Consider the following 26989-nt stretch of genomic DNA (forward strand, 5'->3'; position numbering starts at 1 on the left):
AATGAGGGAGCTGTCATATTCTACAACTTGCTGTACATCATACTGCAGGGATCAAATCCACCACCCAGCTCCTGAACACTGGTGGGGAAACCTCAACAGAGAGTGAAGAACGGGGAGGAGGAGGTGGGGGAAGAGGGAGAATGAGGAATAAGATCTGGAGAGTTGCTTCTGGGCCAGGCTGAGAGCAGTGGGGCAACACAATGTCGGAGAACCAGAGAGGGGGCAGATCGTTTTCAAACAAACAAACATTCAGCCTCACCTTACACGCTTCAGTAAGGATGAGTTTCGACTCTTTCACCAGACACTGAAGAGGAACAGTCACGTCAATCACCTTCGCCCTCTCGTTCCTCCCACTGTTGTCAGTCACGAACTTCCCGTACCAGGCGTTAGTGATGATTAAGCCTGGAGGAGACAAGTGGACAGTTACAGGCGTTCAGGCCAGACACGCCCAGTACCACTGCACAAGCTGGTGAGACTCTACAACAGAGATTTTCAAAATGGGGTCCGTGGACCTTGGAGGTTCTCAAGGGTCCTGAGGATGTCCCGAGGTCAGCGGATTCCTGTCTGTGTGGGGTCTGGTGCAGTGCACATCTCAAGTTGTGCGTCTCAAGGATTCTGCACTCTAGATTTGTTGATTTACGGCATTTTACTTCTATTGCAATACAACAATAAAAAAAAATCTTCAGCAACAATAGCATTGCTTTTCTTTGGGTTGCTGAAGCACTCTTTTGGCAGTTAGCATAGGGAGTCCTGGGGGGTACGCGAATACAGACCGAGAGGGGGGGTCCCGGGGTGTACGTGAATACAGTCAGATGAGGTTTGCCGGGGACACACGAATATGTACCGGGGGGGGGGGGGGTCCTGGGGAGTATGAGGCCACGGGTTGGGGGGGAGGGAGTGCTCCCTGGAAGTACGCCAATATTAGCAGGTGGCCCCACACAGAGACGATTGGAAGCACTGCACTATCATCTTTAGACACTATATACTGAGGCAGCCCAACAGTGGTAGGATGCAGACTTTGGGAGGTGTGATTTCTCCACACAGGATCCACCAAGCCACAGGATTTCCTCCTCCCTTTCCATAAAAAGTCAGGACATAAAGCAGGTTAAACTTTTCATAAAGTCCTCTCTGCTGCGGTGCATCCTACTTTACCAAGCTTGGGATTTAAAAAAAAAAGTTATGAATTATTCTCTCGCTTTTGCATTCACCGTGGGGGGAAAATTTCATACTTTCCGACCCTTGTCACTGCGTTTTGTAGCTCAGGTCACTTTACACCAATTCACAATCTGTGTGGTTGGGCTAATTCAGGGTTAATGGGAGAGAAAGATGCAGCAACTAAAAACCTTGCATGAAATTAAAAACAAACGTGCAGCATAAACACATCCTCACCCATTTTAGACTCCTCTGTTTCTATAATCCTCCTCACGGATTCCTGCATCAACCGAACCTAAAACAACAAAAACTGTTAAGGAATCTCTGTACAGATTATCCACCCATACAGCAGAGAGCGCAAGTGCATTAGATTAACTTTCTTTCTGGTACAGTTCTAAGAGGGATATTTGTGAACAACTTCTACTGAAGCACCTTGGAATGTTTTTCTACATTAAATAAATGCAAGTTGTTGTTAATAATGAAACAGAGGAATTGCCGGATGAGAAAGGACCAAGGTCCATCTAGTTCACCTTCTATTATACTGGCAGTCACCACCACCACAACAACTTGCATTTATATAGTGCCTTTAATGTAGTAAAACATCCCAAGGCGCTTCACAGAAGCAATTATCAAACAAAATTTGACACTGAACCACATAAGGAGATATTAGGACAGGTGGGGTAGGTTTTAAGGAGTATCTTAAAGGAGGAGAGAGAGAGGAGGAGAGAGAGAGAGAGGTAGAGAGACGGAGTGGTTTAGGGAGGGAATTCCAGAGCTTAGGGCCGAGGCAGCTGAAGGCATGGCCGCCAATGGTGGAGCGATGAAAATCGGGGATGGACAAGAGGCCAGAAATGGAGGAGTGCAGAGATCTCGGAGGGTTGTAGGTGGTTATAGAGATAGGGAGGGGCGAGGCCATGGAGTCACATGCTACAACAATAATGGAATTGTTGACTAATAATTATCCAATAGGGAATTCAGGAGAAACGTCTTTATCCAAAGAGTGGTGAGAATGTGGAACTCGCTACCACAAGGAGTAGTTGAGGCGACTAGCGTAGATGCATTTAAGGGGAAGCTGGATAAACACATGAGGGAGAAAGGAATAGAAGGATATGCTGATAGGGTGAGATGAAGAGGGGTGGGAGGAGGCTCGTGTGGAGCATAAACACCGGCATAGACCAGTTGGGCCGAACGGCCTGTTTCTGTGCTGTAGACCCGATGTAATTATAGTTATCAATCAGTCTACAACAGACCCTGACATGAGGCAATGCAAGGGGAAAGTTTTTCTTAAAGATAAAAGATGATGGTCACATCCTCGTCTATTGGCTATTCCCGTCCGCCTCCTCCTGGTGGCCGATGACAACAGGATTGCTGAGGCCTGGGACCAGGTCACCTGCCTGCCCCTTTCTGCTGGGGGATGATACATGGAACCCATGGGAAGTGAGTAAAACAACTTTAACCAATAAACAAGAGAAACAAACAGCAGCAGCGGCTACACTGGAAGAACATCAACAACAGGACATGGGACTGAATTAGGCTGAAAGCCACATTGCTGAAAGTTCAACCAAGACATTAAGATAGGAGCAAGTGTTTGCAGAATACAAGTGTCAAACACTGAAGCGTACATCCCTCCCAACCAGGGCTACGGGGAAAGAGTGGGTTAGTGGGACTAATTAGATAGCTGCATTTAGTGACACCACTATTCCTGGCCAGAATGAAGATGATGGGGTAATTCCCCCATCAATCATGCCTGGAGATCACACTGCTCTAAGTGACTGGGATTGATTTTACGCACGTAATTTGTATTATGTAACGATCCTCCACTAACTGCATTTTGCAGGAGAAATCAACCTGCTTTTATCGGGAGAAGTTGCTGCACTTTTGGTCCCGAGTCCTACTTGCTGCTGACCCTTTTTAAATAGGCTCTGTAAATAAACTTTGTTTGCTGTAAAATTGACTGTTTGCTGTGAGTCCTGCCCCGCCTCCAACTCATTGGCTCACACAGTGCAACTAATTGGCTGACACAGTGGCGTCAATAGACACTCTGTAATTGGATAGCTCTTTCAAAGAGCCGGCACAGGCACAATGGGCCGAATGGCCGCATGATGATTCCCAACAGCTTACGTTGGGCAGATACTCGCTTGTCGAAGTAATTACTTTGGGGAAGATCACAAACTGGTATATAAAAAAACTTTAAAACATTTTGCCCACAGAAATGGGGTTGGCATCCATCCCAAGTCCAAACTCAAACAGGAGGTGGGAGCAGGGCTGAGCTGAGGCCAACAACCATAGTTTCAGTCCTGCGTGTGCTTTGCTGCTGAGGAAAATTCAAACTGAAACCTTAACAACAAAGCTCACCACGTCAAGGGATACTGGAGCACATTGCAAAAAAATGGACACTGTTTTCTAAAAGCAACAGGCTATGGTCCAGGTTACGCTTGTAATTTCCCGACAACCCACAGGCAGCGAGTCAGTGTAATAGACGCAGGCTGTTGCCCACAATTCCCCATGTTGGCGAGTGCCTATAACTTGCATTTACGCAGCGCCTTTTAATGCAAGGAGCGCCCCAAGGCGCATGACAGGTAGGCACAGAGCAAAGTGATGTCAAGGCGTGAAGGGAGGCATGGGGTTGACTGGAAGCTCGGCCAAATACATGAGCGTTTGGGGATGGCTGAGGGGGAATTCCAGAGAGTAGGACCACGGGTGACTGAAGGGAATGATGGATAGATGCAGATAAGGTTAGGGCAAGAGGGACTGGAAATCAGATTAAAAAAACACACGGATGCTGGAAATGACTGGATCGCTGGAAATACATAGCGAGTCCACCAGCATCTGAAAAAAATAAGAAGCTTTTGTGATAAGAGCTCTTGCCAGTGTTCCGAGACCCAAATCATTAACCTCCCCTCTCCCAGTTCTGGTGCTGATGGAGGGCCTGAGCCGGTGCAAAGCTCTCTGGTGCCACATGGTGGCACCAATTAGGTACTACAACACAATACCGACAGGCTGGAAATGGATCCATCCCCTTGTTTATAACATTTACAATTCACATTCATTAATAAGAACACGCCATAGTTTGTGTCATCACCTGGCTGATTCTCCTAGGCACCTTGCAATTCCCAGCCAAGCACCTGCTGAATTTGGGTCTTCACAGCAGGAGGAAGATGCAGTAAGTTTCAGATCTTTCTGCTCGATCTAACTTGGGTCACACTAGGCTGGGGATTTCTACATATTCCACTCACCCGCAGAAGGGCTATTTTATTCTAGTGATATAACAAGGAAGTGATCTTTTCCTACTGGTATAAACGAATCCCCCTTTCCTCACCTGAAGGTGACGATTCCTTTTTGAAGTATAGGTACTCGCCCCAGTTTGGTTCCTTGCCTAAATGCCAAACAGTGATTGTGGGCTGGACACTTGACCACAGCTCACCCTACCTCAGATCAGCTAACAGAACCAAGATCAAACCTGGGCCACTGTACAGAGAGCTGCTTTTACCCCCTCACAGATGGTGAGGAGCTTTACACTGTTGTCACTCCTGGTTTTAGCTGCAGTATGCAGATTTCGTGCCTAACTATAAAATTATTAAAGTCACATCACTTACCGCTGCCTCAGCCTCCTGCTTCTTCATTGCTATAGTACTCGATGAATTCTCTCTCTGTTTCTCTAATTCCCTGTCACATACACAAAACAAAATGGCAAGTTATCTCACTGATCACCCAAAGTCTCAAATTTTTATTTTTGTTTTTACAGGGGGCTCCTAGCCCTCGCATGATGTGAAGCTTTACGATGCGTAACTGATCGAGGAATCAACTGAACCAACCACTTGTTCCAGAATGTTCTCTATTCAACACACACCAACACTAACTGCACTCAAACGTTGGAGTTAAAAAAAAATATTACAGGCGGTTGGTGACATGTCTGGGAATTAGATAGAGAATAACAGATAGCCGGGAGTGAGTTGCAGGCTGGAATCTAACGGAGAGGTTCAGATGATTTATATGAATAGAATTAATAAGTTCCTGACAGTCAATTGATGAATATAGGTTTCTATTTATATACAAGATGGCAGTGGAGTTTGGAGAGACACACATCAGAAACTCACTACACACAGAGACCGGAGCCTGCAACTGCATCATGACAGTTGACTTAGCAAAATTGAATGGGAAATGTTGACATAGCAACTTACAATGGTAAAGGTTGACACAAAAGCTTGGCCAATAATTTTTTTTTAAAACTCGGGATAACAGGAAATTAGATTTGAGCGCAGGAATTCTATCTTGTAATAACATATAAATAATGGATAGAGGAGGGAGTTGCAGGCTGAAATCTAACACAGGGGTTTAGATCATTTATACAGGTGGCGTAACAAATACCCAGGAGTAAGCTATGGACTGGAATCTAATAGAGGGGCTTGGAAAGTTTAGAAATTTAATAATGGATGCTCGGGAGTCAGTTGTGGGCTGTTGTCAAACCAAGGGGATCAGATGGTCTATAAATAGAATAAGGCCGCTGTGACTGAGAATAGTGCCTGACTGGCCCATGTGTCCAATGGACAGTGTGCAAAAGCAGATGTAGTGCTGACATTCCGTTACTAGATACAACCTGCAGCCTTTAGTAATTACTGTAAATTCCTAAGTGCACAATGGTTGCCAGAATGAAACTCCATTTCAGAATCCAATTGCATGAGTTTTCTTTCCCCGTTGTCTATTTTCTCTCCTGAAGGCACTGACATTTTGGGGGACAGTTCTACAAGTGCTGACTGGTCTTTCAGCCAAATGGCATCAAATTATCTTGATTATTGAGGGGAGCACAGCCCAGCCCAATCCTGTCCTCACCTGTCGTTCACACCTGTACTTTCTAGCAGAAGCTCACCCTAGCCCAGAGCAGCAAATTCAGCACAGGCTGGGGACCTGGTCGGAATGGCTCAGTACCACATTGGGCAGTGCGTTCTCTCTAATTGAGCAATCGGATCAGCTACAGTTGGAGGCACGAAAAACGTGGGAGGCATAGAAAAGAAAAAAAAACAAGACAGACTGGCAACCTGACACACTCACTTTTCTTTCTGCACTTGGAGGTAGGGTTTGATGATGAGCCGGTGCATGACAAAATAGATGACAAGGGGCCCAAAAGTAGCGTAGAAGATGGCACTGGGCAGGAGTTGGTCTGTCAGATGAATAGGGAAGAAGTAAGTCTGGCTGGCTCGATTTAACCTGGAGTGAAGAAGTTAAAAACAGAATTCAGAAGGGGAAAATAAAATCCAAAATCCATGAATACTGGCTATCCCACTGCTTAAGGAACCCAAACCTGTTGCACAACCTTTAGACATAGTCAGAAGACACTGCAGATTGTTACTTGTACATTTCCCCTCAAAATTTTCCTGACCGTTATTTTTTAAAGTTATTTCTCTTCCTACCCACTAAGTACGATTGGACTGAAAGGGCAGGCAGACAATCCACTCTTAAACCTCTGCCAAGGCATTTGTCAACTAGTTGCTGAAAGCAAAAGGACGAGGCAGAGCCGACTCATCTGATTTTCTTTTCTCCCCCCCCACCCTTCCCCTCTCTGCCATCACAAATCTTGGTAGTTTCCCATTGGTGCCCTGTCTATTGGCGAGTTGCAGCGTGGAATTGTGGGGCTGAACCCACAATATGTTGCTCAGCAATTGCACACGTCCAGGGCACAGGTCACCGTCCAGGGCACAGGTCACCAGAAATGGAAAAACTTCAACAAACCTCTCAGGACAATCGTTGATAAGCAACACTGGCTCCCTAACTTGTATAAGAGAAAAAATGTTTATTTAAAGAATTTTACACCTGCAACGCATTCTTCTTTAGTACGTACTTAATTTTGAGAGACACTCCCTGAGGCACCCCAATACTGACAGTTGCTCCTAAGATGCTGTGTCTGGAGATCTTCCTCTCAGCACCGTATTCAACCAGAGTGCCAAAGAATCCTGTCCTGCAGGCAAAACCACACCAGGCTCCATGAGACATTGTCACTTCTGCACAGCTTTCATTTCCAGGTATCCATTATTAGATTCCAGTCTGTAACTCATTCCCGGATATCTGTTATTCTATATATAAATCACCCAAACTCCTCAACTAGATTCCAATCTGTAACTCATTCCCGGGTGTCTGTTATTCTATATATAAACCACCCAAACCCACAATTAGATTCCAGTCTGTTAGTCACTTCCGGGTATCTGTTATTCTATATATAAATCATCCAAACCTCTTCATTAGTTTCCAGCCTGTAACTCACTCCCGGGTATCTGTTCCAGAAATATTTCAACTGTCTAATCCATTATCCTATATTTCATTCCCATTATTGTTGCAGTTACCTGGCTTTAATAAATAGCATTTTGTTTTATTATATACGGTTGTATACTAGAATGGTATGTTCGCTCTACAGTCTAAGTTACTTCATTTATATTTAAAAATCACACAAGAAAATATTCTTACTTGATTGTCCCCTTTACCCTGGTTTGATCGTCATCCTGGAACTTGTATTGGTAGCTTATTAGCATAAACGAATGGGGAATTCCTAGCTGTGAATAAACCAGTACAATTATTTTAAAACATTTTTACTTAAAGGACTTTCATAACAGGGGAGGTATTGGGTGGTACAGTTGCTAAGGCAGTGGATTTACCTCCTTTGATTTGGGTTCAAATCTATGCCAGGCTGATGAAAGTCTCTTCTGTCTGCAGGCTCTAAGGGTCCTATGTAAAATGGGTTTGGACAGTCCCAAACCCAGTCCTCAGCGAGTATCAGTCCACAGCTCAAAACTACCTCCAACTGGAAACAAGTTGCCAATCTCAGTCAGTCAAAGGCCGCAGGATAGGTGGTGTTGGAATTGGAAAATATCACATCGGCACAGCTGCGGGCACTGTTCTGAGGGGGAGCTTTACTCTGTATCTAACCCTGTACCTGTCCTGGGAGCGTGTGATGGGACAGTGTAGAGGGAGCTTTACTCTGTATCTAACCCGTGCTGTACCTGCCCTGGGAGCGTGTGATGGGACAGTGTAGAGGGAGCTTTACTCTGTATCTAACCTGTGCTGTACCTGCCCTGGGAGTGTGTGATGGGACAGTGTAGAGGGAGCTTTACTCTGTATCTAACCCTGTACCTGTCCTGGGAGTGTTTGATGGGACAGTGTAGAGGGAGCTTTACTCTGTATCTAACCCATGTTGCACTTGACCCGAGAGTACACTGGGAAGAGTTACAAACCTCAGCACCATTCATGATGATCACAAAAAAAGTCACGAATTGCTGGGAGTGGGGGGTGGTGAGATATTATGAACCAAACTGAATATCTAGAGGAATATTTGTGATATGATTATAAAACAATAGTATTTGTTTTTAAAATTTTTAAATCCCCCTTACCTGTAATGCTATTGTAAAATGGCTGGTTTTGGTGTCCCGTACGACACTGGTATTCATGGCAGACTGGGTGCCCCAGCGCCATTGAAGGTAACCCATTGTGTTCTTGTCCAGGTTTCGTGCTAGAACTGTAGTCAGCCCAGGACGGATTCCACGAGATGAAAACTGTAGCGCACAGTGAGTGGTGATAAAACTGTCCGGGACCAGGGAGAAAGGAGAGAACATTGGTAGGAAAAGGGACAATGTTTTGTTTAAATAAATATATTTTCTTTCCTGATTTCCATCACCCCCCCCCACAACGTGGGTTACCCAAGTGGCCATTCAGCAAGTGCAAGCCTGGACAATGACCATTGATCAGCCAAGCCTGATCTTGTCCTCACCTAATTTTCACACATATGTACTTGCAAATTATGGGAGGAGGAGGCAGAGGATCAGTCAATGGACAGTTGATTGGCAGCAGGAACCCTGACTGATTTTTCCCCTTCCTAACCCGAAAGCCATCATTACCTCAGAGCTTCTGTTGAAACTGAACCTAAAGGTTTGGGGCTCCTTATTTCAATACTGCATGGTCACCCTCCCCCCATAGGAACATAGGAATTGCTAGATGAAAAAAGACAAGGTCCATCCATTTTGCCTTCTTCCATCCTGGTAGATACATAACACAGCGATAATAGAGATTGATTGCTGTGACTCCATCAATTAGTCTCCAATAGACCCAGACGCGAGATGAGGAAAACCCCCAGTGGTGGAGAGCTTCGGGAACCATAGGCCCAAAGTCACCTGTTCCACTCATCACGTCATGTCTCAAATTATTCATGTACTGTATCCCAAAATATTATTTCCTGAAAGAAAATCTAATTTGCATCTGAATGAATCAACACTCCCACTTCCACCATCTCCCCAGGGACGCTGTTCCATTGATTTACCACTCACTCATTGAAATATTGTTTCCTCAGATTAGTTTTGAATTTACCCACCTTCAAGTGCAGGCCGTGTCCTCTGGTTCTACTGTTCTGAGCAAGGTGAAACAGCTTGCCATGGTCTATATTATCTAGTCCCTTTGGAATTCTAAGAACAGCGATCCTATCACCTGTCAACCTTCTCTTTCCAAGTGAGTACATGCCCAATTTACATAATCATTCCTCATAATCCAATTCCACTATCCCCTCAATCATTCTGGTTGCTCTTCTATATCCTTTCAATAGCTGAAATATCTTTTTTGTACTGCGGCGACCAGAACGGTACACAGTGCTCCAAGTGCGGTCGCACTAATAATTTATAAAGTGGCAGGATTACTTCACTATTTTGGCTCAATATCCTCCTTTTAATACATCCCAATGTCTGATTTGCTTTACTCACTGCCACTGAGCATTGTTGCATTGGCTTCAATTTATTGTCAATCAGGACTCCCAAATCTCTTTCATTTTCCATACTCAAGATCATTTCCTGATAGAAAGCAGGTTGGCGAGTGACTCATTTCTAGACTCTACCTCTGTTGCTCTCTGACCACCTGCCAGAACTGGCGGGAAGCCCAGCCAGACACCCAAGCATTTGCCAACTAACCATAGTCTTGGAGTCATTAAAAACAGGAGGCAGCTGACATCTTGCAGTGTTGTCACCAGTGTACTTGGCATAGAGAGCCATTTATTTTTGTGGGGTGCACTTTATATGGATAGATATATTGGCTGTGCAGCACAGATTCACCAGAATGATGCCGGGGCTAAAATGGTTAAACTGTGAGGTCAGGTTGCGTAAACTTGGCTTGTATTCCCTCGAGTTTAAAAGGCAGAGGAGTGAACAAAATGTTTAAAATGATTAAGGGATTTGATAGGGTAGATACATATAAAATTATTTCCTCTGGTTGGGGGTTGGAGAAGAATATAAAACAAGGGGGCATAATTTTATAATTAGAGCTAGGCCATTTAGGAGGCACTTTTTCACAAAGGATAGTGGAAATCTGGAATTCACCAATATCAGAAGGACAGAGCTATAAATGTACTGCTGACCATTTTAATTTCAAGTGAACACACAACAAAATGCCAGTGACAACACAATCATGGCAATTTGGAACTTAATACTGGAACCTGCTCATGCCACTTACCTTTGCGTCGTGAGGTTTCGAAATAGTTTCATCCCAAATAAAGGCCCTTGAACGTCTCCTGCTCCAAATTCCAACTATTGAACACAGAATGGAGTGTGAGTAGCTGAGATTTAATGGAACATTGCAAGCCCTGAGCTAATTTATATGACGGCTTCAATATCAGGGCTCCATCACGTTCATCTTGAGCATTCATCATGTCAGTTATTAGGACTCTCGCCTCCGAGGTCAGGGGCTGTGGATTCAAACCCCACTTCAGGACTTCAAAACAGAAGCTCGGCTGACAGTGCACTACTGAAGGACGAGATGTTAAACGAGTATCAGGCTGCCTGTTCTGCTGATTCAAGTGAACATTAAAAATCCCAAGACACTATGTGAAGAAGAGCAGGGAATTCTCCCGGTGTCCTGGCCAACTTTCAAAATATTAGTTTCATATTAACTGCTCATTCATCTCATTTGCTGTTTGGGAGTTCTTGCTGTGCACAAATGGCTGCCATGTTTGGCTACACAGCAATCACTGCATTTCAAAGTAACTCATTGCTCCAAGGTGTTCCTGAGAGATGTAATAAGGAACGTATAAATGCAATACTTTCATCTGCCGAGCTATCAGTTGAGTGTGGGAGGGCACAAATCTCCACCCAAAAATGCTTTATAACTAAAATCCGTTGCCCTGTGATTGAACAGCAGAGCCATTTGCTGTGCATTAATGGGCATGATTCCATGCTACTTTAAACGCATGCCATTGCTGCATGCCCCTGCACCGCAATCGACAGCAACCAAGGTGTCTTCAACACCTGAAGATCTCTGCAAAGTAGTCGACGGCCACTAGCAGCCGTGGAGAATACTTACACAACCAGCCCATAGCTACAGCTATTATTTGGACAAAATACTACACAGGGCTCAAGTTTTATTAATACAAAGAAAGGCACGGGAATCAATTAAAAGAAGCAGTACGCTGTAACTGGCATTGCTGGGGGTAGAATCTCAAATACTCTGAAACTGACGCAGCCAATCTGCCAATTAAGGGTCAAAAGTAATTGGGAGCAGGCAAAATATTTTAATTCATGAAATTAGGAGTTCAATAGCAGGTCAGTTTCATGTGGACCGCTGAGTTAAGTTCCCTCAGTATCACTTAAGTAACCTATTCTGCGTTCTCCCGTGAGTTACAGCTTCTCAGAACTTGCATTCCAACAAAAATCATATAAAACAAATTAAGTTCACAGGTGACGCCAAATAAATTCACACCTGTGCCAAAGAATTCTCATACAAAACGTACAATCCCAATGGATCAAACCCTTTCCCATTCACTCACATTGTGTAGAATTCCAATGGGACAAACCCATTATTCACTATCACTGGGTAAAATGGATCAACCACTTCCCCATTCACTCCTATTTTATAACATCCTTGATTCTCATGTAATTAAGGAAGAAAAATTAACCTGTCAAAGTGTAAAATGTTCCCCAATTACCCAGTTTTTAATGATCACACGCTTTATCGAATTTAACATTGATCCAAACATCACTTAAAGGCAAAAATGTATTTGAGAAATCTACTCACACATGTAAAATCTAAGTGTTTGATATTGTTTTTGTTTTGACCGATTGAACGGGCTGTGGAGCAACCATTTGCAAACTGATGATTTTATGCACCTTTTCTACATCCAAGCAGAGTTTAAACTCAACACTTCTCAGCAAACCCGTCTTAAGTCGGGGTGAGGTTCTAAAAGATAATTACAAAGGAATGCCAAGAGTGGCAAGTTACACTGCGATACAGCGAGGAGAGACAATTCAGCCCTTACCTCACCCCAACCCTTTGCAGAGGTGACCCGCCTCAATGCAATATTGATCGAACCACCGCCATTGCCATTCTGCGTTGAGAGGCTCCCTGCCAGAACAGCCGTATCCGTCGTGGTTAACGGAGCCTGGGTGAAAAATATAAATTAGAATATCTTTAACCTCACTTATCTACCCTACTCTGCTGGTGACGCCAACCCACACTGGGGTACAGTCCCACAGGTGATGGTAGTCCTCCTGTACCTGTACAAGCAGGTCAGCCTAGACAGTGAGAGCTAGCAAGACTGTGGAGGGCATTACAGCCAAGCCCAAAACTACCCTCAACAAAACGTCAACACACGTGCTCCTTCCATCAGCGGTCACTGGGTAGTGATCAGCAGCAGGAACGGCTACTATTTTTTTTCCCTCCCATGGGCACCAAGGCCAGTTGTGGTCTCCCACCTCCCCCCCTGACAGAGAGTGACCAGATCAGCAGAGACCAGGGGACGATCCTGGTCTACGTGACTCAGTGCCACACTGGGCACTGCATTTACTAACCCATCAGGATAGAATCTGCATCTTATTAAATTCCACAATAGGGTCTGATGTTTACAAGTACGGAACAGAATTAATTACACCACATCTTCAACTTACTTTACAGTCTCAAAATGGTGACAAAGGGGCTGGATTGGCTAATACAGAAAAAAGCTGGATTGCCCAATACAGAAGATTTAAAGATGATAACAGGTACCACTGCAGTCCTCTGGACAACTGTAGCTCCTCACTGTTGCCCCAACCAAGGTTTGGTTTATTTGGCACAGACCAGAGTTGGAACCTTGAAACTTCCTGGTCTGTAAGGGGTGATATTTATTCAATCATCATAGCTGGTCACTCCATAACCACTGGTGTGGTGTTACTTATCTCAAATAGTCCCGCAGGAGTACAGTATGTTGGCAGGGAGAACTGCATCAGGCAGCGGTCAGTGTTTGCCTTGGCTGTCTACATTCACATCTGGGGTAGTTTATTCAATGAACCATCAGGGGAAATGTTACAGTACAGTTTCAAAACAATATGCTTTATTTTTTCCCCCTCAAAACTTTTGTTACAAATTCTGAAACAATGTTCCCCCAACATATATTAATACAAGGAGCGCTCCAAGTGACAAACAGGGATTTCAGTCTGTACTGTAGCCACCTACCTCAATAGATTGCGATATGTGCATTTTATTAATCTCGATCTGAGGAAACCCACTGCCCGGCTCTTCAAACTCTTCATCATAGTGGTCAAACAGATCAGTGGCATCCACCCCGACACTTATTGTACCCTGCAAGAAGAGTAAATAAGTCATTGCCCTTTATTAGGATGTGCAATTCTGAAGTGACAGTGCAGCAATACCACTAACGATGTGTGCAGTTCCTGGTACTAATCAAAAGGAGAACTGCAACCTTCAATTTAAATCTGTACGAGCCATTGTCCTGTGACGGTGCATGAGGAGTCAAGACCAAGCATGATCTTCAGGGGAAGTGGAGTTGGAGGGCAAGGGATAATTGGACCAGGATGTGCAGTAGTAATTCAGTTCCCTATTTTAAAACCATACATTGTCTTTATTTTTATATTTCTATTATAAATTCCTATATCCAGATTTATAATGGAAATGATGTAAACTTGTCATACTGGTATCACACCCTCCCACCAGTTGTGGCATTGCAGCACCTCCTCTGATGGAGGGTGTAATTACAGCATGACAAATTTACAAAAGCACTTCACATAAGTGCAGATATAGAAATTTATAATGGAAAAAGTTGACAATGCGCACACAGGCACAACATTTTGAATATATTACAGATTATAGACACACATGCGCATTTAGAAATATTTTGGATTTTTCACCTCTTGCACCTGTGAAATTTGAAAGTCACCAAGTCTATTACATTACAACAACGGCCACACTTCAAAAGTACTTTATTGTCCGAGAAGTGTTTTAGGATGTCCCGATGTTGTGAAAGGCACGATATAAAGACAAATTCTTTCTTTCGTCAGCTCAGAATCACTAGAAGGAGAAGATGGTGAACATTTTACAATGACTCGGTGCAACGGTTGGATTGTGTTGAACTGAAACAGTACATTGCACTCCATGGGACCATGAACAAAGAAGGTGTGCGAGGAATGTGCTACAAATTAAAGAATTCACATTGAAAACACCACATTTCAAGAATTAACCCCTTAGCAGTTGAGTTGATAAAGTCCAAAGCCTTCTTTGGACATAAAATGACGACTACGGTAACAACCGTAGTCATTGGAATTATGATTGGTGTCTTGGTATGAACGGGGTGAATTTCCATAAAAATCCAAAGCCAAGGACAAAAGGGTTAAAAATACAACCCTGTACCCAAGCCTTTAAACAGACGAGGGGTAGAATCTACCCCGGCCCTTCAATTATACAACTGTTTTAGAACCTACAATCTAATGTTTTGCAGCTCGAACAGTTAGGCAACTCAGTTCCATTTTCTACCTCTCCACCGATTTTTCCTGCTCCTCTCCCAAAGGGATCAACTCTTGCTCTGGTCCCATTCTACAGGATCTGGTGGCTGCTCTCCAGCACTTGGTCACACAGACAAACCTGGTCAAAGAGCTTTAGCAGCTATTCCACTGTGGCAGGCATCACAGGCAAACCTGTTCTTGATCTCTCCCAACATCCATCCACATGTACACACTCTCCCTCCCTCCCTCCAGCAGGAAGCCTAGCTGATTTCTCCCTACTTCCCCGGGGCGCCGAGGGTCATTGTTAACACCATATTTCCATATGATCCAGCGTGTCCTTTCCTACCTTGGGGTTTGTTCTTTGCTGCAGTCGCCTCTCTTCCCTTTCTCGTTGCAGCCGCTCAAATTCTTCACGTATTTCAGCTGCTGCTCTCTTCCTTTCCACTACCTGTTAAAAAGGAAACAAAAAACATCAATTCACAAACTGCAGCATTACACATAAACCACAAACAATGGTTACAACTTCTTGCAAGATACATGGACTGAAAATTGCAGTTTTCTAAATGAGTTAGCCCTGCATAACTTAATCCTCTCCCACTCAGAACCAGTAAACAGCACTCCCTGGTGGCTTGGCTGGTTGAGGCAGTGAGCATTATCTAAGCCAGGTCAAAAAAAGGTTCTGCACCCTTATGTAGAGTTAGCTGATCTCAGCTGGGTGGGTAGGGCCAATTTAATAGCCCTCAGTATCTTTGAGGGAATGTCAGCAACTCACCAAGACGACTTACCCTGCAACCCCAACCAACAATAAGGACACGAGCGGTAATATCTTGGAAACACCATCCTGACTCGGGCATATACCGCCATTCCTCCATTGTTGCTGGAGAGACAGAAAGGGCCCACCACCATCTTCTCAGAGCATCTAGACATGGGCAATAACTAAAACCTTGCCAGTATTGTCCACATCCCATGAACAAGTTTCTCACAAGCCAGGTCCCATTCCAGATTGCTTTCCAGTTACCCCTGATGGCAAGTGTGCACATGTGGACACCAGGTGAGGCCAGGATCAGGCTCAGCCACAATTCCAGCCAACATCCAATGCGTGGGCTCACACAAGCGGCGAGGTAGCAAAGGGATCCCAGTATCTGTGGAACTATACCAGAGCAAGGGGTCAGTGCCTTTTGGGGAGATGATTGGGAAAGAGGGGAATGCTCGGCATGGAGAGGTCTGAAGTAGATATGAGGCAGCTCCCTCAAGAACAAGGGAAGGCGAGGGTTGAGAAATCAATGACACCTAATGGAAGGCCTGATGGGCAATTTACCAGTAACAGACATCGGGCAATATGCCTTCTGAGCGGTGGGAGCAATATTTTACAACATGGAAAAGAACATAAAGGAGATTGTTACTGCCTCCCAAACTACGAGTTCCTTAAATGGAAGGGGCGCACAATGTCTTACAGGGTAAAAAATATAAACGAAAACTATCCCGAATTCCTGGTCGTTAAGTACTTCAGGCAGCAGCATGCACAAGGCTTTCAATTTAATTACTCAGCCTATGAGCAATCTTTAAACATTTGTAAAATGTCTTTAATACCAAACACTACTGTCACCAGAATTTCAGTGAGTGCCTCCTGCTGCATTGCAGTGATTTTTTTTTTTTTAAAACCAGTTCCCACACCAGGAAATCTACTAGATTGTTAATTTAGTGCTGGTTTTGGGGGCAGTTTGGGCTATGGACTCACACTCACTGGGAACCAGGTTGCAATTACCCAAACTCATTTCATGCAAGATAATAGAGAATGATTCTTATAACTTCGGTTTAGGTCCAGCCTTTGGGGACAGAATATTGCCTTACCTCCCATCCTTCCATTTCCAGGCCCTTTTTGCCATAGATGTCGTAGATGGCTCTGCTCTGGGGATCGCTAAGTACTGTCAAGAAAAATAGGGAAAAAAAGGATTCAGGACAAACCAATCTTTAAAAACCAGGAAAGCCATGGTTTACAAGACACAGGTTGCTGTGATTCTGCAGTTTGTAACCTAAGTTGTGGTGAGCGTGAGAGAGACGGACAGCGCACAAAATCAATCTGGATTTTGCATCTTGGTAACAATAGTGACTAGGACAGGAGTCAGTGGTGGGACCACTGCTTTTTTTGATCTATATTAATGACTTGGAGTTGTGCATACTGTGCACAATTTCAAAATTTGCAGATGACACAAAACTTGGAAGTGTAGTAAACAGTGGGGAGGATAGTGATAGACTTCAAGAGGACGTAGACAAGTTGGTTGAATGGGCAGACGCATGGCAGATGAAATTTAATGCAGAGAAATGCGAAGTGATGTATTTTGGCAGGAAGAACGAGGAGAGGCAATATAAGCTAAATGGTGCAATTCTAAAGGGGGTGCAGGAACAGAGAGATCTGGGGGTATATGTGCACAAATCTTTGAAGGTGGCAGGACAAGTTGAGAAAGCGGTCAAAAAGCATACGAGATTCTGGGCTTTATAAATAGAGGCATAGAGTACAAAAGTATGGAAGTTATATTGAACCTTTATAAAGCACTGGTTCAGCCACAACTGGAGTATTGTGTCCAGTTCTGGACACCGCAATTCAGGAAGGATGTGAAGGCCTTGGAGACGGTGCAGAATAGATTTACTAGAATGGGATGAGGGACTTCAGTTATGTGGATAGACTGGAGAAGTTGTTCTCCTTAGAGCAGAGAAGGTTGAGAGGAGATTTGATATAAGTGTTCAAAATCATGACGGGTTTAGATAAAGTAAATAATGAGAAACTGTTCCCATTGGCAGAGGGTTGAGAACCAGACGACACAGATTTAAGGTAATTAGCAAAAGAACCAAAGACGACATGAGGAAAAACTTTTTAAAAAAAAAACGCAGCGAGTAGTTATGATCTGGAATGCGCTGCCTGAAAGGGTGGTGGAAGCAGATTCAATTGTGGCTTTCAAAAAGGAATTGGTTAAATATTTGAAGGGAAAATATTTGCAGGGCTACGGGGAAAGAGCAGGGGAATGGGACTAACCCAATTGCTCCTACAGAGGACTGGCACGGGCTCGATGGGCCGATTAGCCTCCTTCTGTGCAGCAACCATTCTATAATTCTAGGAGGAGAAGAAAAAAGGCTCTGATATATAAACAGGGAATTGTGGGCTGACAGCCTCAATTTCCTTCCTGCCTTCAGAAGGGATTATGTGACTTGCCATTTGGTAGTGAATGGAAGTGGGCGATATCATAGAAAATTTACGGTTCAGAAGGAGGCTATTCGGCCCATCATGTCTGTTCCGGCTGAAAATAAGCCACCCAGCCTAATCCCACTTGCCAGCACTTGGTCCGTAGCTTTGTAGGTCATGGTACTCAGGTGCACATTCAGGTACTTTTTAAATGAGTTGAGGGTTTCTGCCTCTACCACCCTTTCAGGCAGAGAGTTCCAGGCCCCTACCACCCTCTGGGTGAAAACGTTTTTCCTCAGCTCCCCTCTAATCCTTCAACCAATCACTTTAAATCTATGCCCCCTGGTTATTGACCTCTCTGCTAAGGGAAATAGGTCCTTCCTATCCACATTTTCTAGGCCCCTCATAATTTTCCTCAATTAAATCACCCCTCAGCCTCCTCTGTTCCAAAGAGAACAACTCCAGCCTATCCAATCTTTCCTCTTAGCTAAAATTCACCAATCCATGCAACATCCTCGTAAATCTCCTCTGTACCCTCTCGACTGCAATTACATCCTTCCTGTAATGTGGTGACCAGAACTGAACACAGTACTCAAGCTGTGGCCTAACCAGTGTTTTATACAGTTCCAGCATAACCTCCTTGCTCTTATATTCTATGCCTTGGCTAATAAAGGAAAGTATTCCATATGCCTTCTTAACCACCTTATCTACCTATCCAGCTGCCTTCAGGGATTTGTGGACATGCACTCCAAGGTCCATCACTTCCTCTACACCTTTCAGTATCCTCCCATTTATTGTGTATTCCCTTGCCTTGTTTGACCTCCCCAAATGCATTACCTCACACTTCTCTGGATTGAATTCCATTTGCCACTTTTCTGCCCACCTGACCAGTTCATTGATGTATTCCTGCAGTCTACATCTTTCCTCCTCACTATCAACCACACGGCCAATTTTTGTATCATCTGCAAACTTCCTAATCATGCCCCATACATTTAAACCCAAATCATTAATAGATATCACAAAAAGCAAGGGACCTTGTACTGAATCCTGCGGAACTCCATTGGAAACAGCCTTCCAGTCACAAAAACACCCTTGTTTGGATTTATATGCCACACTGTGAATTAGTTCACAACACCCTGCATTATCAGGAAAAAAGATCATGTGAATAATTTGGATTTTTGCATATGATATATAAGAACACAAGAGATAGGAGCAGGAGTAGGCCATACGTCCCCTCGAGCCTGCTCCGCCATTCAATCAGATTATGGCTGATCTTCAACCTCAACTCCATTTATCATCTCAGCCATGAATATATTCAATGACTCAGCATCCACAGCTCTCTGGTAGAGAATTCCATAGATTCATAACCTTCTGAGTGAAGAAATGCTTCCTCATCTCAGTCCTAAATGGCTGACCCCTTATCCTTCGACTATCCCCTCTAGTTCTAGACTCTCCAGCCAGGGAAAAGAACCTCTCAGCCTCTACCCTGTCAAGCTCTCTCAGAATCTTAAATGTTTCAATGAGATCACCTCTCATTGTCCTAAGCTTCAGACAATATAGGCCCATTCTACTCAACCTCTTTTCATAGGACAACCCTCTCATCCCAGGAATTAATCTAGTGAACCTGTATATCCTTCCTTAGATAAAGAGACCAAAACTGTACGCAGTACTTTAGGTGAGGTCTCACCAAAGCCCCGTACAATTGTAGTAAAACTAAGATATATTAATGGAGCAAAGGTGCTAAGAAAATAGCTGGTGGGGAGGGGGGGCTGAACAGGAGAGGGAAGAGGGAATAAAGCCAACGCGTCCCATTTTTATGTTCTGCCCAAGGTACTTGCCTTCATATGCCTGGTGCACAAGGTTAAAGAGAGTCTCTGCCTGTTGTTTCAGATCAGGGTCTCTGTGCTTGTCTGGGTGGTACAGCATACACAGCCGGCGATAGGCAGCCTTCAGCTCCTCTTGTGTGGCCTGCGATCAACAGATCAATCAGCAACATTAAAGACGAGAAAGATAAAAGCAAAGGTAGTTTTAGAGTGACCTGGTATAGTGTCAACATGACAGTGCTGCTGTCTGATCCAGGAGTTTAATTCGGTCGTACACAACACATTCGGTTGGAAGATCTATCACTCAGTCCTGTCTGTGTAATCAGTGTAAGGATCACTGGGGTGAGTGGCAGGGCAGAAGACAAGGGAGAGGTGTTCTGACACTGCTCACTCCCCTGAAACACAGTGCTGAATAATAAACCGCCTACTCTCTCCCCATGCCTCCTTGGGTCTCTCTCTCTAGCAAGTATCATCACCTTCCAAAAGGGAGGTCGGGCCATCTATTGTACATTGGATGGACGTGGCAAATCTATTTCAAGAACCACAGGGAAGTCCAGGGACAAAATTAGAAGCTACAAACACCTGAAATTAAATGAATCGTCAGGAGCTAGCTCTTCATACTTTTGTCAACATTTTTCTTGCCAATTTCATCTCCACCTCTCCTACAGGCCCTGACATTTCTTAGGCTACAGTTCCACAGGGGCCAAATATCTTCTGGAACTTCATCCAAGTGGCCATTCTTCGTGTCTGGCCCTGAACAGTGAGTTTTGGTTGGTTATTAGACTGGAGATATCACCGGCCAATCTCACCTTGTCCTCACCTGATGAGCACTTACCAGCTAGGAGTTGCTGAATTACAATCAGGAGTGAAAATCATAGAATCAGACAGCACAAGAGGAGGGCATTCAGCCCATCGTGCCTGTGCCAGCTCTGAAAGAGCTATCCAATTAGTCTCACTTCCCTGCTCTTTCCCCAAAGTCCTGCAAATTTCTCCTTTTCAAGTATCCAATTCCCTTTTGAAAGTTACTGATGAATCTGTTTCCACCACCCTTTCAGGCAGTGGATTCCAGATAATAACAACCAGGTCAATTTTCCATCCCCTACTCCAGAAGGGCCGAGACCCATTGAAACGCCCTTACTGCTGCCCCAGCTGAGATCAGCCAACTCAGCATAGGGTGCAGACCTGCGATCTTCCTGGCTTGCCCAGCTACTCACTAGATTAACTAATTGGTCCATCAAGGAAGCTTTAGAATGGTTAACTGATTAAACACACCAATGAACACAAACTTAACCAAAACATTCAAGAAGGAAACCGACAGACTCCAAAGAGATTCTGAAAAACCTGCCAGTCGCAGTTTATTTTCTGTAGTTACTTTGTGAATTTTTTTGTTGTAATCTTTCACAGCATTTTTTCCATTTTAATGTTTTGGAGAGTGGTACCTGTTGGTAGATTAAGTAGTTCAAAACTCAGCAGCTCGAGAGATGACCTGTTCTTCTACCATTTTTCTCTAGGAGGAATATATCAGCAGAGTCACGTTAACTATCTGGACAGTGCTTTCTTAATCCTCCACAATGGTAACAACCATAAAACCGGGAATTTATGTTCAGAATTTTCCCCTTTCATAAAGAATTTTATTAGGGTACAGTAAATTTTAACTGTCACTGGTGGCACTGCCTGAAAGGGTGGTGGAAGCAGATTCAATCGTAACTTTCACAAGGGAATTAGATAAATAATTGAAGGAGAAAAGTTGCAGGGCTATGGGGAAAGAGCAGGGAGAGTGGGACTAATTGGTAGCTCTTTATAGAGCCGGCACAGGCACGATAATTGGATGGCCTCCTTCTGTGCTGCAAGATTCTATAGTTCAACGGGCACCAGCAACCTCACACAGCGATCATTCTTCACAGGTAAGCTGAGACAGTAAGTGTCAGTGAGGGTGTCTGAACATGGGGAAAATATCAGTTGAGATCAATTCTGTCATAATCAGCGTTACCCAGGGCAGTGCCTTTACTCTTCGGACCATCAGGGAAAGCTCACTCAATGTTAATTTAAAAAACACTTAAGCTATCGTCACTTAATACGGGTCAGAGCCTATTTGTGGCCACCCTTGCCTTCAACATTGACTTTCAGAAGACTTGCTGCTCTGTGTGCCTCTGGACTCCATTCACTGACTGTGTGGCATGTTGACTGCAGTGAGATTCAGTGTCATTTTCTCTTTCTATTGCTCGCTAGCAAAAATAGGTTAGGAGTCAAGGTTACCCCAGCTATTATGGAGCACATTGGTAGAAGCCGGGCTCTATCAAGCCTCAAAAAAGAAACATGCTATATTTTTTTTGCGATCTTGAGTACATGTATTCTTAAGAGTTCTTTTGTCTTAATGGGGAGAAAGACAATACACAAAAAGGTGTCGAGAGATAGCAGTTAGCTTTGTGGGGAGACAGCCAGCCACTAGGGGCATCATTTCTTTTAATCAGAATCTAATCAGGTCAAGTCCCTTTGCCAGTCTCAGTTTTCAAATGTTAGTGCATGCAGATTCATGTCAGGCACCCCAAATAGTTTGTGTTGTGATCAGGTATCAAGAGCAAAAAAACTCTAGACTGTTCACACCTTATCTACTTGATTGGTAGCAATAATAAATATTCTAACACCTGACTATCGAGAAACAATCCATTTATTCTTCAAAAGGTTGCCTCCACTTCAAAGAATGATGATACATCTGGACAGCAGTTCTAGGGTTTTCACTACCTGTCTCCACATCAAGGTAGTGAAGATTCAGCACTCTATTGCTTTGAAACAGTTTGTGTAGTAAGGTCTCTACTGCTAGCGTCTGCACCGGAGTTATTAACCTGCTTATAAATAAATCTTGACAATTAGTTTTAGCCTGAATGCAATGGTCTGACATCAAGGTATTTTCTGACTTTCAAAGGGGATGGGAGAACATGGTAGGCAGCTCATGTGATCTCCAGTGCAACGTTCCATGGTAAGAGGGTAATTATTAGTCCTGTGGTAAGCTATCCCAGTCACTTCACACATTAGGCAGCATGTTTGCTCATAGGAGATACAGGTCCGCTTACGAAAAGCGCCTTTTCGCTGTACGCAGAAGTTAAGAGTCGGGCAAAAGCCCGAATTGCAACAGCAAGTGAAAAAGCCTCGGTATTTATTTAACTGCACCATTCACCCAGAATACCTCTTTCTTCCTGTGCGGAAGCTCAGGGCCTCCAGTTGACAACCTCCTATAGTGGCACCACTGAAATTAGGAGCTCACTGTAGGCACTGACCTACGTCCCATCAATCCACGGTGCAGTCCGTGGCATTTCTGAGAGCAGCTCTTTATCAAGACACAGGTTGGGACTGTGGCCCTCAACAGAAAGTTCTTCAGTAGAACCGTATCAAAGGAGAGAGAGCTAGGAATAGACTTGTAAAACTTTTTTTTTTGTAAATGGGATTTTGGCCAAGCTGTTTACAATCAGACAATTTGTTGGTATTAGAATGGTAACTTTTTGTGAAAAAAAATTTAAAACAGAAAATGCTGGAAGTACATGGTAGGTCAGTCAGAAATCAGATTATACTGTTTTGGGTGTAATCCTTTCCAGTTCTGATGAAGGGTACACACTCAAAACATTAACCCAACTTTTCTCTAACTGCTGATCAGTCAGCATCTGTAAACAGTTCTTTTTTAAAAAAAAAGAGGTAATTCATTACCTAGGGAGATATTTCCTTGTCTCGTAAGATTTCTCTCCCCTCCACCCCACTGACACCGAGCAGTATCTCCAGCCAATGTTGCTTAATCAGCCCTACAAGCTGCACGAGAACAAGAACTTTCTGTTGAGGGTCGGACCTGGGTCAACTCCTCTAATTACCCCTCTTCGCCTCCTACCCTGCCAAACAGGTTGACCGAGGTCAGAAACTCACTTCACGCCACGGAGCCACACCAGGAATGCCGGAGCACCGACATATCACACCAGAGGAGATCGTAAAGAGAACCCATCGAGTTTAACACCACAAGTGAAAAAATCTGTCAATCAAAACGTAATTCTGACAGCACGGGAAAGAAAAGCGCCTTCGTCATTTTACTTGCATCCGACAGGCGTACGACAGGGTTAATCCCACAAAGCCAAAATGTAAACGTGACAGTTTTCATTAAAGGGAAGTAAAGACTAAAGGTAAAATATTGCTTGAACCTTTGATGCAGACAACCACATTACACACAGTTATTAATATAAAACTAAATTAGAAGCGAAGATCCCTGAATAGGCACTTCATGAACGACCTTCTCTCTCCAGTTATTTGACAAATTGTTTAATAATCTATTGATTATGTGATATAAGTGAACAGTTTCATTTCTTGTGAATATTGAATTCATTGAGACAGCAGATTGAATCGTCCATCACTGCTGCGTCCTTAAGGTCAGGTGTTCAATACCTGATGAATGATGACTTATGTCTGAAGTGGTTATAAAGTGTAAGGCACTGCCACCATCTCGGCATCAGTCAATTCGGCAGTCAGTGAGATTTCAATAAAGTATAAAAAGGATGAAATTTTATTTTCTTTTCCCACCAACTGTCTCCCCTTCCCCTGAAGGTGATGGTGCCCGATACTCAGCCAAATAGCATTTCTTCGCATCAGCTTGTTGGCAGCATTGTCTCCTTCAGATGAATAGGCTATGTCCTGTCCTTATCTCACATTACATACACTTTCCAGCAGGGGTCACTGGATAGCAATCTGGAGCAGGAACCCTGGCTGATTTTCTTCTCCCGCACCCAACAGGGGCAGGGGTAATTGTAGTGCCCCATCACATCAACAGACCAGGGAGCAGCGTGGCCCAGTGCCAAACCAGGCAATGCATTTATAAATTAACCAATTAGGAGAGCTACACAACAAGTTGATGAGATTTTACACACTGTAGTTAAGTCACCTTAAATAGAGGGAGCGCGACTGCGACTAAGAAGCTTTCAGCACCTCAGCGCTTTATGTAGCTCCAATGGTCATGTATTACATACAGAGCACCACCCAGCAGCAGGGCTCACAATCAAAAGAGCAGAACCACTGGGCAGTGGCCGACAGAAGTCAGTGGTTTGAAATATGGAACAATGTTTGCTGGAGTAAAGTTTGTGAAAAAAAAAGCTGTGCACAAAAGATTTCCTGCATAGTGAACAAGCAGTGGGACTGGAATTCACTCAGTGGTCCATCAGACCAGTCGAACACCGAACCTACTTCATGTTTGGCAAAAAAAGGTTTGGTTTTGCAGACCAGTGTTAATTTTCAAGCCTCAGTTTTCTTAAGGCTGGATAGAAGGAGCCAATCCTCACATCTAACTGTACCTGCCCTGGGAATGTTTGATGGGACAGTGTAGAGGGAGCTTTACTCTGTATCTAACCCGTGCTGTACCTGCCCTGGGAGCGTTTGATGGGACAGTGTAAAGGGAGCTTTACTGTGTGTCTAACCCATGGTGCACTTGTTCTATCCTGAATGCAATAAAGGGAAATGTTCTATGTCCAAAATAGTTATCACTCACTTCAATTAAAATTGAAGAAAACATTCAAAGTGACAGGCAATGAGATCTCGGAGTAACAATGGTGCAAAAATCTCAACCCGTGGTTCACGTGCGGTTCTGGACCACTAGTGGAAAACAGAAGCTAACATTAACTCCGTTTACTGATAACAAAATTGAAATGGTTTTCAAAACACCAAAGAATTTGATTATTCAAAGTAACCATACATACCATAAGGCAGCACAAGAGATATCAAGCAGAGCAACTTAAATAGATATAAATATACCATCACTGGACTTAATGTATTAATTGATATAGCATATTGGTACTCTTAAGCTAATATGTCGTGTGATTCCCTTAATTCATCTCCTCAAATTGCTCCCACCACGAGTGACAGACCTGTTCTCCCGAGTACTTCACTCCAGTTTATACAAATCAAAACACTCTCTCCAGATACAGCCCACATTTTAAGACAAGTTCTCTAATTGTACTGCTGGGTGTTTAAGTTCAAGTGGACATACAGTAGCATAAAAATTTGACACCCCTTCCATTACATTTTACTGACATCCTAGTGATTGCTCCAGGCACAGCCCAAGTTTGAAGGACAGTGTCGACTATTGTTTTCCAGGGTGCTTTCATCGAATCATAGAAGTTTACAACATGGAAACAGGCCCTTCGGCCCAACATGTCCATGTCGCCCAGTTTATACCACTAAGCTAGTCCCAATTGCCTGCACTTGGCCCATATCCCTCTATACCCATCTTACCCATGTAACTGTCCAAATGCTTTTTAAAAGACAAAATTGTACCCGCCTCTACGACTGCCTCTGGCAGCTCGTTCCAGACACTCACCACCCTTTGAGTGAAAAAATTGCCCCTCTGGACCCTTTTGTACCTCTCCCCTCTCACCTTAAATCTATGTCCCCTCGTTATAGACTCCCCTACCTTTGGGAAAAGATTTTGACTATCGATCTTATCTATGCCCCTCATTATTTTATAGACTTCTATAAGATCACCCCGAAACTGCCTACTCTCCAGGGAAAAAAGTCTCAGTCCATCCAACCTCTCCCTATAAGTCAAACCATCAAGTCCCGGTAGCATCCTAGTAAATCTTTTCTGCACTCTTTCTAGTTTAATAATATCCTTTCTATAAAAGGGTGACCAGAACTGTACACAGTATTCCAAGTGTGGCCTTACTAATGTCTTGTACAACTTCAACAAGACATCCCAACTCCTGTATTCAATGTTCTGACCAATGAAACCAAGCATGCCGAATGCCTTCTTCACCACCCTATCCACCTGTGACTCCACTTTCAAGGAGCTATGAACCTGTACTCCTAGATCTCTTTGTTCTATAACTCTCCCCAACGCCCTACCATTAACGGAGTAGGCCCTGGCCCGATTCGATCTACCAAAATGCATCACCTCACATTTATCTAAATTAAACTCCATCTGCCATTCATCGGCCCACTTTATCAAGATCCCGTTGCAATCCTAGATAACCTTCTTCACTGTCCACAATACCACCAATCTTGGTGTCATCTGCAAACTTACTAACCATGCCTCCTAAATTCTCATCCAAATCATTAATATAAATAACAAATAACAGCGGACCCAGCAC

The 26989-nt window shown here is 43.9% G+C and overlaps 1 protein-coding gene across 3 annotated transcripts in view; it reads right to left on the reverse strand.

The window, feature by feature from the left end:
- LOC137300941 (dnaJ homolog subfamily C member 11) overlaps positions 1–26989 on the reverse strand; it is a 32665-nt gene that overhangs the window by 2519 nt on the left and 3157 nt on the right. Inside the window, exons 1-14 of one of the 3 annotated variants that reach the window (XM_067970226.1) lie at positions 25393–25464; positions 19896–20025; positions 16731–16804; positions 15226–15327; positions 13597–13722; positions 12425–12547; positions 10627–10700; positions 8529–8718; positions 7609–7694; positions 6989–7105; positions 6202–6357; positions 4749–4818; positions 1390–1447; positions 260–402 (exon numbers count right to left, since the gene is read on the reverse strand). In XM_067970226.1, coding sequence (XP_067826327.1) covers positions 260–402; positions 1390–1447; positions 4749–4818; positions 6202–6357; positions 6989–7105; positions 7609–7694; positions 8529–8718; positions 10627–10700; positions 12425–12547; positions 13597–13722; positions 15226–15327; positions 16731–16804; positions 19896–20025; positions 25393–25416 — 1473 coding nt within the window. In that variant the 5' untranslated portion in view covers positions 25417–25464. Of the gene's footprint in view, positions 1–259; positions 403–1389; positions 1448–4748; positions 4819–6201; positions 6358–6988; positions 7106–7608; positions 7695–8528; positions 8719–10626; positions 10701–12424; positions 12548–13596; positions 13723–15225; positions 15328–16730; positions 16805–19895; positions 20026–25392; positions 25465–26989 lie in introns of those variants that run through there. The other 2 variants (XM_067970225.1, XM_067970227.1) reach the window with 2 other exon arrangements.

Source organism: Heptranchias perlo, chromosome 32 (assembly GCF_035084215.1).
Source record: "Heptranchias perlo isolate sHepPer1 chromosome 32, sHepPer1.hap1, whole genome shotgun sequence".
Taxonomy (NCBI): Eukaryota; Metazoa; Chordata; class Chondrichthyes; order Hexanchiformes; family Hexanchidae; genus Heptranchias; species Heptranchias perlo.